The following is a 12997-nucleotide window of genomic DNA, read 5'->3' on the forward strand; positions in this document are numbered from 1 at the left end:
TTTCATGGGAACAGTAATTATCATCTGCTCCTAAAAACCTTCAAATTTTCTTGGCTTTTTATAAATGCAGTGCATTTTAGAGAGTGTAGATTGCCTCCATACATACGTAATCCATTTAAAAAAATGTAAAAGAAAAGAAAAATGTTTAGTAGTAAGTTTTCTAAGCGTATGGCATATTATACTCAGATTCATCTTAAGCTCTTAAAATGTAATTCTGAACCCCAATAACATTTTTCACAAATCCATATCTGTTTATTTTCTGCCTAGATTATTTTTAGGCATATCAGAAATGACATTTTTAGTTTCTGATTGAAATTTCTAATTCCTTTCTTGGTGTCCTCTCCAATTTTAACTAAAAATGTTATTGTGCCTACCTCAAGTTCAAATTCCATATAGATTACAAAAACAGATCTTTGAAAGATTTGTTAAGTATACCACATGAAATTATAATAACAATGTACTCATTACCTTACTCATATAACTGTAACCCCTCTGTACAGTACTTTTACAGTTAAAAAAGTAAAAATAAAAATTTTTAAAAATTTTCAACCAAGGAATCTACAATAACCATGACACTTTTCAGTAAAAAGAAGATATTGACTATTATTTTATCTGACTGTTATTTTAAAACAAGAATGACTTGGACTTTTCAAATCTATCAATAGTCCAAACTCTATCTTTTTCAAATTCAACAGTATGTTAAAAAAAAAGTTATAGTATGGTCAATCTTATGATTTAGAAATGTATAAGAACTTTTAACTTTGATTTTAACTTTTTAATTTATAGAAGTGATCATAAAATTATATACAAATCAATTGTCCAGAACTCATTTTCCCATAAATATTTCTTTTCAAGATACCACTTTAGTCCCAAGGCAGGCCCATAAAAACCTTTTTAACAAAAGTTTAACAGCTAAAGGTTTAACAGCTAAAGAATTCAGTTTCCAATAAAATCTTCCATCCAATAGGAATCTCTTTCAAAAATGGGAATAGAGGGTTTCCTTCCCCTCTACATGATTTGCCCTAAGCAAAAAAAAAATTCTTACAGGCTATTTTCTTTGTCATCTGCTTCTTTATATTCATTTCCCAGATTCTCAAATGGTCAACTTTTACTGATATAAAACCACATAGAGTAGTGCATGATATCTTCCTCCTTTACCCTGAGGCTAGACCTTTCTCTACATCATACCAGGACATTTAATCTGTATTCTCAAAACTTATCTGGGTATATGGTTAATCCAACTGATATTAGTAATATATCCTTCAAATATCACCCTTGTTCTTCAGTGTATCACTTCTATGCATTCGTATATACAAATAAGATTTTAATAGTGAACTCACAGGTAGCAGAAGAAAAGTATGGTGGTATGGATAAAGATTTTTTAAACCAAGGGACAATTTGAAAGTAGAAGCAAGCTCTTCTGGCTAGGCTCTTCCTAGATGCCCGTCTTTTTGTCTCTTATGAATTCTTTGTATTTCTGACAACATCTCATTTTCTCAGAGAAGATGCTAGCAATACAGAATCAAGGGGTCAAGAGGCTTACAACATTTTAGCAACTACTTAATGAAACATATTTCCTGCACAACAGTCTTTCCCCTTCATGTCAAAATCGTACCAAACTTCATCTCAGCCTCCTGTTTTTGTCATTGTGCTTTTAAAGGCTGGTACTGTTTCTTAGAATTTGTGATTAGTGTAATGAGAAAACTCTTCTGATATACACATGTATTAAATTTTCATTGCTTCATTTTAGGTCTTACCAATAAAATTCATCTTGAGCAATGTCAACCCTTCCAGCATGCTCACCCATCCTGCCCAACCCACCCCTTCCCTCACTTCTGTTAAGTTTTATAAGATATACATTGAATTTTCTCCCCCATTTCTTCTTACTCTGTCATTATCCAGTACTTTTTATTGCACCAGATTTGCCAGGAATCTTTTTTTTTTTTTTTTTTTTTTTGTCGCACAGGGGACTATAACCAAAGTCTAGGCGCTGTCTACTGTCCTAGAGTTCTTTAGTTCAAATCTCAGCTTCCTGAGTATCTAGGATTACAAGCATGAGCCACTAATCCTCCACTGCAAGAAATCATTTTTTAATTTAAATTTTATGGTAAAGGTGGTGTACAAAGGGGTTTCAGTTACAGAAGTCAGGTAATGAGTACATTACTTTTTGAACTGTGTTACCTCCTCCTTCATTTTCTCCCATTTTTCTCCTCCCAACACCCCTCCTCCCCAAGTTGAAAAGTTCATTTCCACCATAGTGTCTACTGAGTATTGCAGTTGCTTTGGTTCAGCCATTTCTGTGATTCCCCTTCCCTTCCACAAATCAGATAAACTTATAACAAGACAAGGGTTACAGAAATTGAAAAAAAATAAAAAACAGTGACATGAAGGAATAGAACAAAAGAAAGAAAGAACTTAAACAGTGGTTTTTTTCTTCCTTGCTATTGTTTCTAACATATTTATAAGGTATCATATGATGTTTTTGTTGCTTTGTATGTCCCTCCTCCACAGTATAACCCCTGTTGTCACTGTATTGGATGTTGGCATAATTTGGGGAGGGGAAGGGAAAAAACAAAATGTTTAAATAGGGATAAAGGTGGACCCATTGCAACAATGAGATGTACAAGACACTTCGTTGAAAAACTAACTTTACAATTTAAGTAAGGGGGGGGGGGGTGGGAAGAGTGTAGTTGTGGAGATGGGAGGGCAGGGATGGTATGGGAAAAACAAAGGAGGAGGCAACAATGCTTGATAAGAAATGTACTCATTACCTTGTTCATGTAACTATAACCCCTCTGTATTTTCACAGTAAAAACACTTATTAAAAATTAATAATGTATTGAAGTAAAACCAAATCACAACATAAAATAAAAAGATAAGATCCAGGGAAAAAAATGAAAATAAAATAAAAACATCCTCTTGTTTTCATTTTTTGGAGTTCATTTTGATAAGCATCATTTCATATGGTCATATGCACATCGCTATTGAAATATTATGGTCCTCTGCTGAGAATATCCTAGACATAGTCTAGTTATTTTATTGCAAATGAAACCATGAATCCTATGTGTCTTTGGGTCAGGCTTACTTGACTTAGTAGTTTTCCAAGTCTTTCCATTTCCTTATGAATGGGATGATGTCATTCTTTCTAATGGAAGCAGAGAATTCCATTTTTATACCACATTTTCTTGATCCATTCATCTACTGAGGGGCATCTGGGTTGATTCCATATCTTAGCTATGGTAAACAATACTGCAATGAATGTGGTTGTGCTGGTGGCTTTAGTCTAGACTGATTTGTGATCAGGTGGGTAAATGTCCAGCATTGGGATTGATGTGTGATAGGGAAGCTATCTTCTTTTTTTTTATTGTGAATACCATACAGAGGGGTTACAATTACATGGACAAGGTAATAAGTGCATTTCTTATCAAGCATTGTTGTCTCCTCCTTTGTTTTCCCTCACTACCACCCCCACCCCCCCCCACCCCACCCCCACATCAAAGTTGTAAAGTTCATTTTCGACATAACATCTTGTACATCTCATTGGTGCAATGGGTCCACCTGTATCCCTATTTAAACAATTTGTATTCTTTTAAGGAACCTCCATACTGCTTTCCAGAGTGATGAACAAGCTTACATTCCCACCAACAGCATCTGTTATTACTAGTTTTCTTGATAATGGCCATTCTGACTAGGGTGAGGTGGAATCTCAATGTTGTCTTGATTTGCATTTCTTTCATAGACAGAGATGTTGAACATTTCTTCACGTGTATATTGACCATTCTTATTTCTTTTTTAATAAGTATTTTATTATAAAGAGACTGTAAAGAGGGGTTACAGTTAGTTACATGAGTAAGGGAATGAGTACATTTCCTATCTAGCATTGTTACCCCCTCCTTTGTTTTGTTTTATTTTTGTTTGGTTTTGTTTTGTTGTTCTTTTTCTTTTTTATTGTGAAAATACCATACAGAGGGGTTACAATTACATGGGCAAAGTAATGAGTACATTTCTTATCAAGCATTGTTGCCTCCTCCTTTATTTCCCCTTCCCATCCCTTCCCATCTCCCTCTCTCCCCCCACATTGTGTTCCAAAGTTGTAAAGTTCATTTTTGACATAACATCTTGTACATATCATTGGTGCAATGGGTCCATCTGTATTCCTATTTAAACAATTTGTTTTTCCCTTCCCCTCCACAAATTATACTAACATCAAATAAAGTGAAAACAGGGGTTATACTGTGGGGGAGGGACATACAAAGCAACAAAGTAATATCTTATAAATATGTTAGACACAATAGCAAGAAAGAAAAAAACATTTGAGTCCTTAACTTGGGGCTCATTTTGCTTAAAATCAACTTATCTGACCATTTCTGCTTGTCTCAGACATTTAGGTGGCTCAGTGGTAAAGTGCTTGCCTTGCATGCATGAGTCTATGGGTTCGATTCTTCAGCACCACATAAGCAGAAAAAGCCAGAAGTGGTGCTATAGCTTGAGTGGTAGAGCACTAGCCTTGAGCTGAAGAGGTGAGGGACAGTGCGCAGGCCCAGAGTTCAGGCCCCATGACTGGTCAAAACAAAAAAACTTCCAAACCCTCCTTTGTTTTTCCCTACCATCCCTTACTTCCCCACCTCCCTCATTTGTCCCTGTCCCCCACAAGCTGTAAAGTTTGTTTTCAACATAGTGTCTTGTACATCTCATTATTACAATGGATCAACCTGTATCCTGATTGCACCATTTTGTTATTTCCCTTCCCCTACCCAAATCAGAAAAATGTATATACAATATGCAGGACACTGGAATCAAATGAAAATGTACATTAAAAACAACAGCAATAAAGATAAAACCTCTTGGGTCCCTGTCTTGGGGTTTATTTTGCTTAACATCATCTTATATGGTCATAGGTACATAGCTTTTGAACTTTTCTGCTTGTCTTAGACATATACTAGTTATTGCAGAAAAGGGAAACCATGGGACCTATGTTTCTTTGGGCCTGGCTTACTTCACTTAATACAAATTTTTCCAAGTCTTTCCATTTCCTAACAAATGGGGCAGTGTCATTCTTTCTGATGGTGGCATAGAATTATATATATAAAAAACATTTTCTTGATCCGTTACTCTACTAAGGGAAATCGAGGTTGGGTCCATATCTTAGCTATGGTGAATAATGCAGCGATAAACATAGTTGTGCTGGTAGCTTTAGTTTGTGAACATTTGGGTAAATGCCCAAAAGTGGGATTGCTGAGTCATAGGGGAGCTCTATGTGGAGTCTTTTGAGGAACCTCTTTACTGCTTTCCAAGGTGGTTGAACAGTTTACACTCCCACCAACAATGCAGTAGGATTCCCTCTGGCCACATCCCCTCCAGTATCTGTTGTTAGTAGATTTCTTGATTATAGCCTTTCTAACTGGGGTGAGGTAGAATCTCAATGTTGTTTTGATTTGCATTTCTCTTATGGTTAGAGAGGTTGAATATTTCTTCATGTGTCTATTGGCCATTTTTATGTCCTCTTCAGAGAAGTCTCTATTTAAGCCTTTTGCCCACTTACTAATAAAGTAGTTGTTTCTTTAAGGATTTGTTGTTTTGATGAACTTCATTTTTTGAGTTCTAAGTATATTTTAGATATGAAACCCTTGTCAGTTGTATGGTTAGTGAAGATCTTCTCCCAATCTGTGGGCTTTCTATTGATCTTGCTTGCTATGTCATTCACCAAGCAGAAGCTCTGCAATTTCATGCAATCCCATTTATCCAGCCTTTCTTTAACTTGCTGTGTTTCTGGATCTTTACTTAGGAAGTTTCAACCTCTGCCAAGAAGTCCTACTGTTTCCCCTTTCCCTTTCTGTAATATTTTCAATGCATCTGTTCTTACATTGAGGTCTTTGATCCATTTGGACTTGATTTTGGTGCAGGCTCTAACTTGAGTTTACTGCATCTGTGTAGCCAATTCTGTGAGCACCATTTTTCTGTGAAAAATCATTTGAAGTTAATCTTTTAGTGTTAGATACCAGAATACAGTATTGTAGCTGTGTCCTCTATAAATACATGTTGAATGAGGAATGAGTAATTTCCTTTAACTTTATTCAAGACTACACAGCTTATCTACTGAATGTAGTATTACTTAACACTCATAGTTAAATTTTTGAATGTCTATTTTATATGGAGAATTTCATATTTTTATTCAAGGGCTTGAATACAGTGATAGTTTTTCTTACTATGGTGCTCAGATCTTTCATAGTTTCTAAGGCAATTTGGTTGGTAAGGTGAACATCAGTGTACTCCTATGGTGAAGACTTAGAAAGACATTAACAAATGTTATAACATATTTATTGCCCTTTCTTTAATTTATAGCAAAAACATCAGGCACAGAAACTTGCCTTCAAGCAAGGAAATGGTTCCAAATATAGTGAATACTTCAGAACTTCTGTTTACTCCCGATTATTCTCAGAGAATTTCCTAGCATAAAGTTAAGTCCATGGAAAGTGATCAAGACAATATATTAGTACTTACTGAAAGTTTGAGCAGCTTCATTTTTCTTAAAGAAAAGTGAATGGATTCAATTCAGCTCACTACAGAATATAGTTAGTTCCTGTTGTACAGCAACTCTGATAGCTTTGGATAATAAAATTGAATTTAACTGGTGACTTGGTTCATGTCACCTGTATTTCCCTCCTGCATTATTCGAATAACTCCTTGCATTTTCTATTCAAATTAGCATATATTCAAGACCATGTAAATAAACTATGAAAAATGATGTTTTTGCTGGGCACTGGTAGCTCTCGCCTGCAATCCTTGCTACTCAGAAGGCTGAGATCTGAGGATCAGGGTTCAAAGCTGGCCCAGGCAGGAAAGGCCATGGAACTCTTAGCTCCAATAAATGACCAAAAAACTGGAAGTGTTATTGTGGTTCCAGTGGTAGAGCACTAGCTTTGAGCTAAAGAGCTAAGAGACAGAGCCCAGGCCCAGAGTTCAAGCCCCAAGAACAACAACAACAAAAAAAGAGAGATGTTACTTGTAGGAACTCAAGTCACAAAAGACTAGAATAGGACTTCTGAGAAAGGTCACTATATAAGAATGCATTAGTTATTGCCAATTGTAGGGGATATTTGAACACACACAAATCTTTGAAACAAAATGAAGTTAAAAGACTAAAAGGTAAAAGATACAAGGGTAGAGTAAGTATCATGTCTTTACATACACTGAAAACATTGCATCTTGTTATATCACTGATGGTCATGAAAAGCTTTTCGCAAGTAACAGGGTGAAATTTGTTTTAGAATTATCTAGTATATTTATTAAAACAGAAAAATGTATTAGATAACATGGTAGCTTTAGGACAGCAAGGCACTCAGATCCTACATTTGTCCTAAGCTTAGACCAAGTACAAGATAAAAGAAATATGAAACGTAAAAGTGTCTAGGAATAACTCACTGGGTCAAGCCTAGAAACTCATTGAACAGACCATGTATTACTACAGAGATAATGTGCCATGCCAGTGACAGCTCCAATCTGGTGGATACTGTGCTCTAGGATTTGAAGGAGGGCCTGATGGAGCTCTGCAGTTTGCAGAATAGTAGACACAATTATGTACAGCTTCCTGAAACCCATGCCAATCAAGTTCACCCTTTCTGTCAGTTAGAGGGTAAAACCCATGTTTCTCAGCAGTCAGGTTGAGAGCAAAGAAGGAGCATGTGTAAAGACAAACAGAATTTTAGCTACTTATTTCTGAGATAGTGTGTAAATATGCCACATCCACTCTCTTTCATTTGAATCTGCCTTTCTGGGAAGAAAACATATGTCATAAAAAAAATTCACAGTTTCCTTTTGATTAATTTCCAGAAGGAAGCCCAAAGATATTAAATCGCAGTGCTCTCATACTTCTCTCCTCCCTTTATAAACAATTCAATGCAATTTGAATTAATATTTATCAAGTGCTATACAATACATGGCAGCATAGCAGATGCTGGAATAGAGCAGCTACATAAATAGCATAATACTTGTACCCAGCCTTAAGAAAGGAAAACAGCCTATTTTATACAATACAATAGGAATAATATAACAATAGCAATTAGTACACTTAACGAAATTATCAAAAGTTATTTATTCTGTCACCATTCATTAACCACTGGTCATATTCAAGGAAACCTAGATGGACTAAACTAAGTTTAAGGAGAGTTGACAAAGACTTTAGAAAGATAAATATAGACTATTTGAAGAAGAGAGTTGCTTTGTTTCTAGATAACAAATTTGTGCAATACCCCATGCATAAAAAATGGTGCTATTTCTCTCAGCCAGACAAAGATCAATGGGTCCTGCTTCTTTAGTTCTTCCAGAGTGTTCTGGTTTTGATGTGATAGTCTCAGAATTCTTTTAGGCTATGGCTCATTATGCCAAAGTTGCCCATGTTGAGGACAATTTTAGCTAAATTTTTGTCCAACAATTCCAATAGATAAGGATACAAGTTCTCTAATTAGATTGTTTGGGGACAAATCCCAACTCTACCACTTACTGGTTATTAAATATCATCATTTAATTTACTCTCTTCTTGATAAAGGAAAATAACTATACTCACATTTCCCTGTAAGTTACTGTGAGGATTAAAAAAGAAAATACTCATGAAAACTGTGACTTATTCATAGAGCTTTATGAATCTTGCCTAACTTTCCCCAAAACAAGGTTGGAGCAAGTCATAAAGGCATTCTCAATAGAGTTTATAATTACTTTTGGAGGCCCTCTTTTGCCATTTTCATGTGTAGAAATGCTGTTGGCTATAGAAAGTCATATCACCCAAGGTCAGGACACCTTCACAGTCAGCCAGAATCCAGTGAGAGTCTAGCACTATCACCTCAGTTTTGGCTCAGTCTGAATGATTCCAGGTATAGAACCTCACTATTCAGAATACATACAAGCCTTTATCATCAATGTCCTTCCTGATTCCGCTGCTGTCCTATCCTGCTTCATTCTTTTCTCATACCTGTTGAGTCTGAGAAGGTGCAATCATAGATTCTAATGTGCCCAAATTAAAGTGCTTCACTACAGGCATTTCTTTTATAAAACAAATTATCTTCTTTCTCCTGTGAGTGTCTATGGCTGAAAACAATAGTACAATTTGGTTACCTTGGTTCATGTTAAGATTTCCATGCTTTTGACCATTCGAACTTTGTACAATTAGCACAAATCCCAGCCTAATGCAAAAAGGCAGATATTATCATAGTGTCACCAATATAGTTTTGACTTTATGGCTCAAAAAATCATAACCAAATGAATTAGAAATTAATAAACACATTTTTTATCTTTGAATGTTGGTAACAAAAATATTTTTTAAATGATCAATTAAAAATTGCCTGGCTTGGTCTGGGAAGGTGGCTCAGTAGTAGAGCGCTCGCCTTGCATGCATGAGGCCCTGGGTTTGATTCTTCAGCACCACATAAGAAAAAAAGCCGAAAGTGGCGCTGTGGCTCAAGTGGTAGAGTGCTAGCCTTAAGCTGAAGAGCTGAGGGACAGCGCCCAGGCCCAGAGTTCAGGCCCCACGACTGGACCTCCCCCTCCCCAAAAAAATTGCCTGGCTCCATGGCTTATGCCTGTAATCCTAGTTACTCAAAAAGTCTGAGATCTGAGCTTGCAGTTCCAGCCAGCCTGGGCAGGAAAGTCTGTGAGACTCTTTATTTCCAATTAACCAACAAAAAAAAGTCAGAAGTGGAGCTGTGGCTCAATGGTAGAGTAATGGCCTTGAGTAAATAAGCTCAGGGATGGCACCTAGGCCCTAAATTCCAGCCCAATGAGGGGCACATGAAGGAGGGGAAGAGAGAAAAATCAATTAAAAATAACCTGTACAATATAGAAACAACTCGCACACCTATCAACTGGTTCATGAATAAAAGCAGAGTAAAATATTTAATAATAAAAAGTATGCAGTAGCCAGGTGCCAGTGGCTCATGCCTGTAAACCGGCTGAGGTCTGAGATCATGGTTTAAAGTACAGAAAAATCTTGAGACTTTTATGCCCAATTAACTACCAAAAATCTGGAAGTGCAGCTGTGGATCACATAGTAGAGCACTAGTCTTGAACAAAAAAGCCAGGGAGGGAAAGTTGGAGAAAAATGAGGGATGGGGTAACAAGTTTGACAAGTCACTTATGTAACTGTAACCCCTTTGTACATCATCTTGACAATAAAGAAAACCCAGGGATAGCTCCAGTGCCTCAGTTCAAACATACACACTCACATATGCACACACACACACAAAGAGTAAGCTACTGATACATGCTACCGTGTGAATCAGTCTTGGAAATTTTTTACAGCATAAACTGTATGTTCTACTTATTGAAAAATATGCAACACAGGCAGATCTAAAGAGATAGAAAGTAAGGTAGTAGTGGCTTATAGTAGTGGAGAAAACTGAGGAAAAATGGTTAGTGTCTACAGGGTGATGAAAAAAATCATACAATTGATATTATGGATAATTTCACAATCCTATTAATATATTAAAGCAAATAAATTATCAGTTTTAAATAGGTAAATTGTATGCTATGGGAATTATATCTTGATAATTAAATACATGGTGCTTTTCATCACCCTCAGAATAAATAAAAAATTAAATTTCAACTTGGCCTTCTACAACTATTTTATTTGATATATGTGGGAGCTTAAAATAACAATTCACTTTTCAAGAAATAACGAATGTTCTAAATCATTATAACTATAAAAATTTCATAGGCTACTTATCAATGGTTTATTTATTAAATAGAACATTATTAAGTTAATTGCTCTGCACTTTGTATGGGATTCTGCCCTCCAATTCTGAGTTTGATGATTCTATTCAAATAAAGGAACCAAGGTACTCCAATTTTATAGTGATTAATTTACATTTCCATTTCTGCCATTTAGTTCCATTTCCCATTTGGCCTGAAAATAACCATACTAGGATCAAACTTCACTTTCTGAACTAAAAGTAGAAACTTTTTTTTTAAATTTAGTGTGATACTCTCCAGGCCAAAAGAATGTATGCTTTCAATTCTACTCAGAAATTCTGAGATTCCTAGCACGAAAGGTAAGCAGGCAGGATACATGATAGAAGACACTGATTTCATTTAATAGTGTACTGTCTAAGAAGATGGATTAGAAACATAAAGAGCTAATAACATCAAAGATTTTCTCTGCTAGGTTATCGTTTCGACATTAATTATACAGAAGAGCTTGCTTCAATGGATTCTCTTGCTAGGAGAGTGCTTCTTTTAAGAGAGAGTTCTTTCCCCTTACTCTGCACAGGAGTTGCAAGATATTATCAGAAAGCTACCTGGGAGATAAGTTGATAGAGTAAGATAAAGTTTATTTCATTTATAGCTATAAGCTTATTTAACTGAACAATGAATCACCATTGTAAAAGATGCTGTGTCTTTGTGAAAGATACAGTCAAACTGTACATGGGTTTATGCTATGTTGCAATTTTAAGTGAAACATTTTCATAGAAGCAGCTTTAATATGGACAAATTTGAAATATTCTTTTTTGTTCTTCTATTGTGTGGTGTAAAGTAATACGGAATTATAGGTTTTACTAGATATTTGTTGTAATATCACTTAAATAAATTTTGTTTGTTGTATAAAACAGCTTGAGAATTTTTGTTTTTCTACAACTCTATTAAAGAGAATGATTTACAAATACCTAAGTGAAACAAGATGCATTACTTTTCAAGTATAAAATATTTTCATCTTTCCTAACTTAAACGATGCTACTTGTATCTAATTTTGTCAGAACACATATCTCGCACAGATTATACACAGGCTTTGTTTTATACTGTTGTAAAAAAAAAATCTACATTGTTTAAAATCAAAGCAGAGGGACTTGACTATTACATAACATTACCCTATCTGGGGTTCATTATTCACATCGTGGTATTTAACTTAATCCTCTCAGATGCAGTCTTCTTTTTAATTAATAGCCAGCAACTTCTTTACTGTTTGTCCTAAACAATGGGGAAAAAAGGAAAAAAAATCTACTCATTTTTCTGTGTGTCTGTGTTTGTCTTTCTCCTGAAGCATTCCTAAATTTGTTTCTTGTTAATGCTAACATTTTTCATTATGTTAAAGTGTCCTGGCCTGACTTCCATTATTCATAGTATTTCTAGTTACCAATTTCATCCAATCATAGGCTTTGTGACCCTTTTGCTAACCTGAGTAGCTAATTTATTGCTTGCAATTACAGAGAATATTCTATTTTCTAAGTAGCAGTTGCTGCCGTTATTTAACTTTAGTTCCTTTGGTTACTTGGAACTTGAAGATTGTTTTTTTCTTGAAGTTATTTTGGCTAGTTCCCTTCTGTCTTTGGTTGAGCTCACCTTCATTGCTTCCAGCTAGATTTTCCCTTTCTTTAAAGGGCAAATAATTCCTCAAATTCCTTTATGAACAAACTCGATAGCCAGCAAATTTGATGCTTATCTTCCTTTGTTTCCTTGTATTAGCTAAGCAAGTAGAAAAGAAATAGTTGGCAAGTGACTGAAAATAAGACTGAATTTTTAGCCTCTGGTTGGCAGTATTCTACAGTACAACAAATACAAAGAGTTGGTTTACTACATACACACACACACACACATTCCCATACTACATTAAACTCATTCAATCTGAAAAATGGGATTCTCTTGCAGAAACACGATGGCCACTTCACCGTCATCCAGCTGGTCGGTATGCTCCGAGGGATTGCATCTGGCATGAAGTATCTCTCTGATATGGGCTACGTTCATCGGGATCTAGCAGCGAGGAATATACTGGTAAACAGCAACTTAGTATGCAAAGTTTCGGATTTTGGTCTTTCCCGGGTGCTGGAAGATGATCCAGAAGCCGCTTACACAACAACTGTAAGTTCACAGGTCCTTTTCTTATACGGTTGGTTTATTTGTATTGTTTTTTAATGTTGGTAGAAATGACTCATGATTTTGTTTTCCTAATTTTATCATTTTTCTAATTTAATGTAATTGCTGAAGAAGCATTTCCCATATGTTGGGGCCTATTTTA

At 35.6% G+C, this 12997-nt stretch overlaps 1 protein-coding gene across 2 annotated transcripts in view; it reads left to right on the top strand.

Moving 5' to 3' along the window:
* Epha6 (EPH receptor A6) overlaps positions 1–12997 on the top strand; it is a 732346-nt gene that overhangs the window by 608454 nt on the left and 110895 nt on the right. For both annotated transcript variants that reach the window (XM_042676999.1, XM_042677000.1), the window contains exon 14: positions 12631–12840. In XM_042676999.1, the coding sequence (XP_042532933.1) occupies positions 12631–12840 (210 nt within the window). The remainder of the gene's footprint in view (positions 1–12630; positions 12841–12997) is intronic.

Source organism: Dipodomys spectabilis, unplaced genomic scaffold (genome assembly GCF_019054845.1).
Source record: "Dipodomys spectabilis isolate Male_0828 unplaced genomic scaffold, ASM1905484v1 ptg000032l, whole genome shotgun sequence".
In the NCBI taxonomy this organism is placed as follows: Eukaryota; Metazoa; Chordata; class Mammalia; order Rodentia; family Heteromyidae; genus Dipodomys; species Dipodomys spectabilis.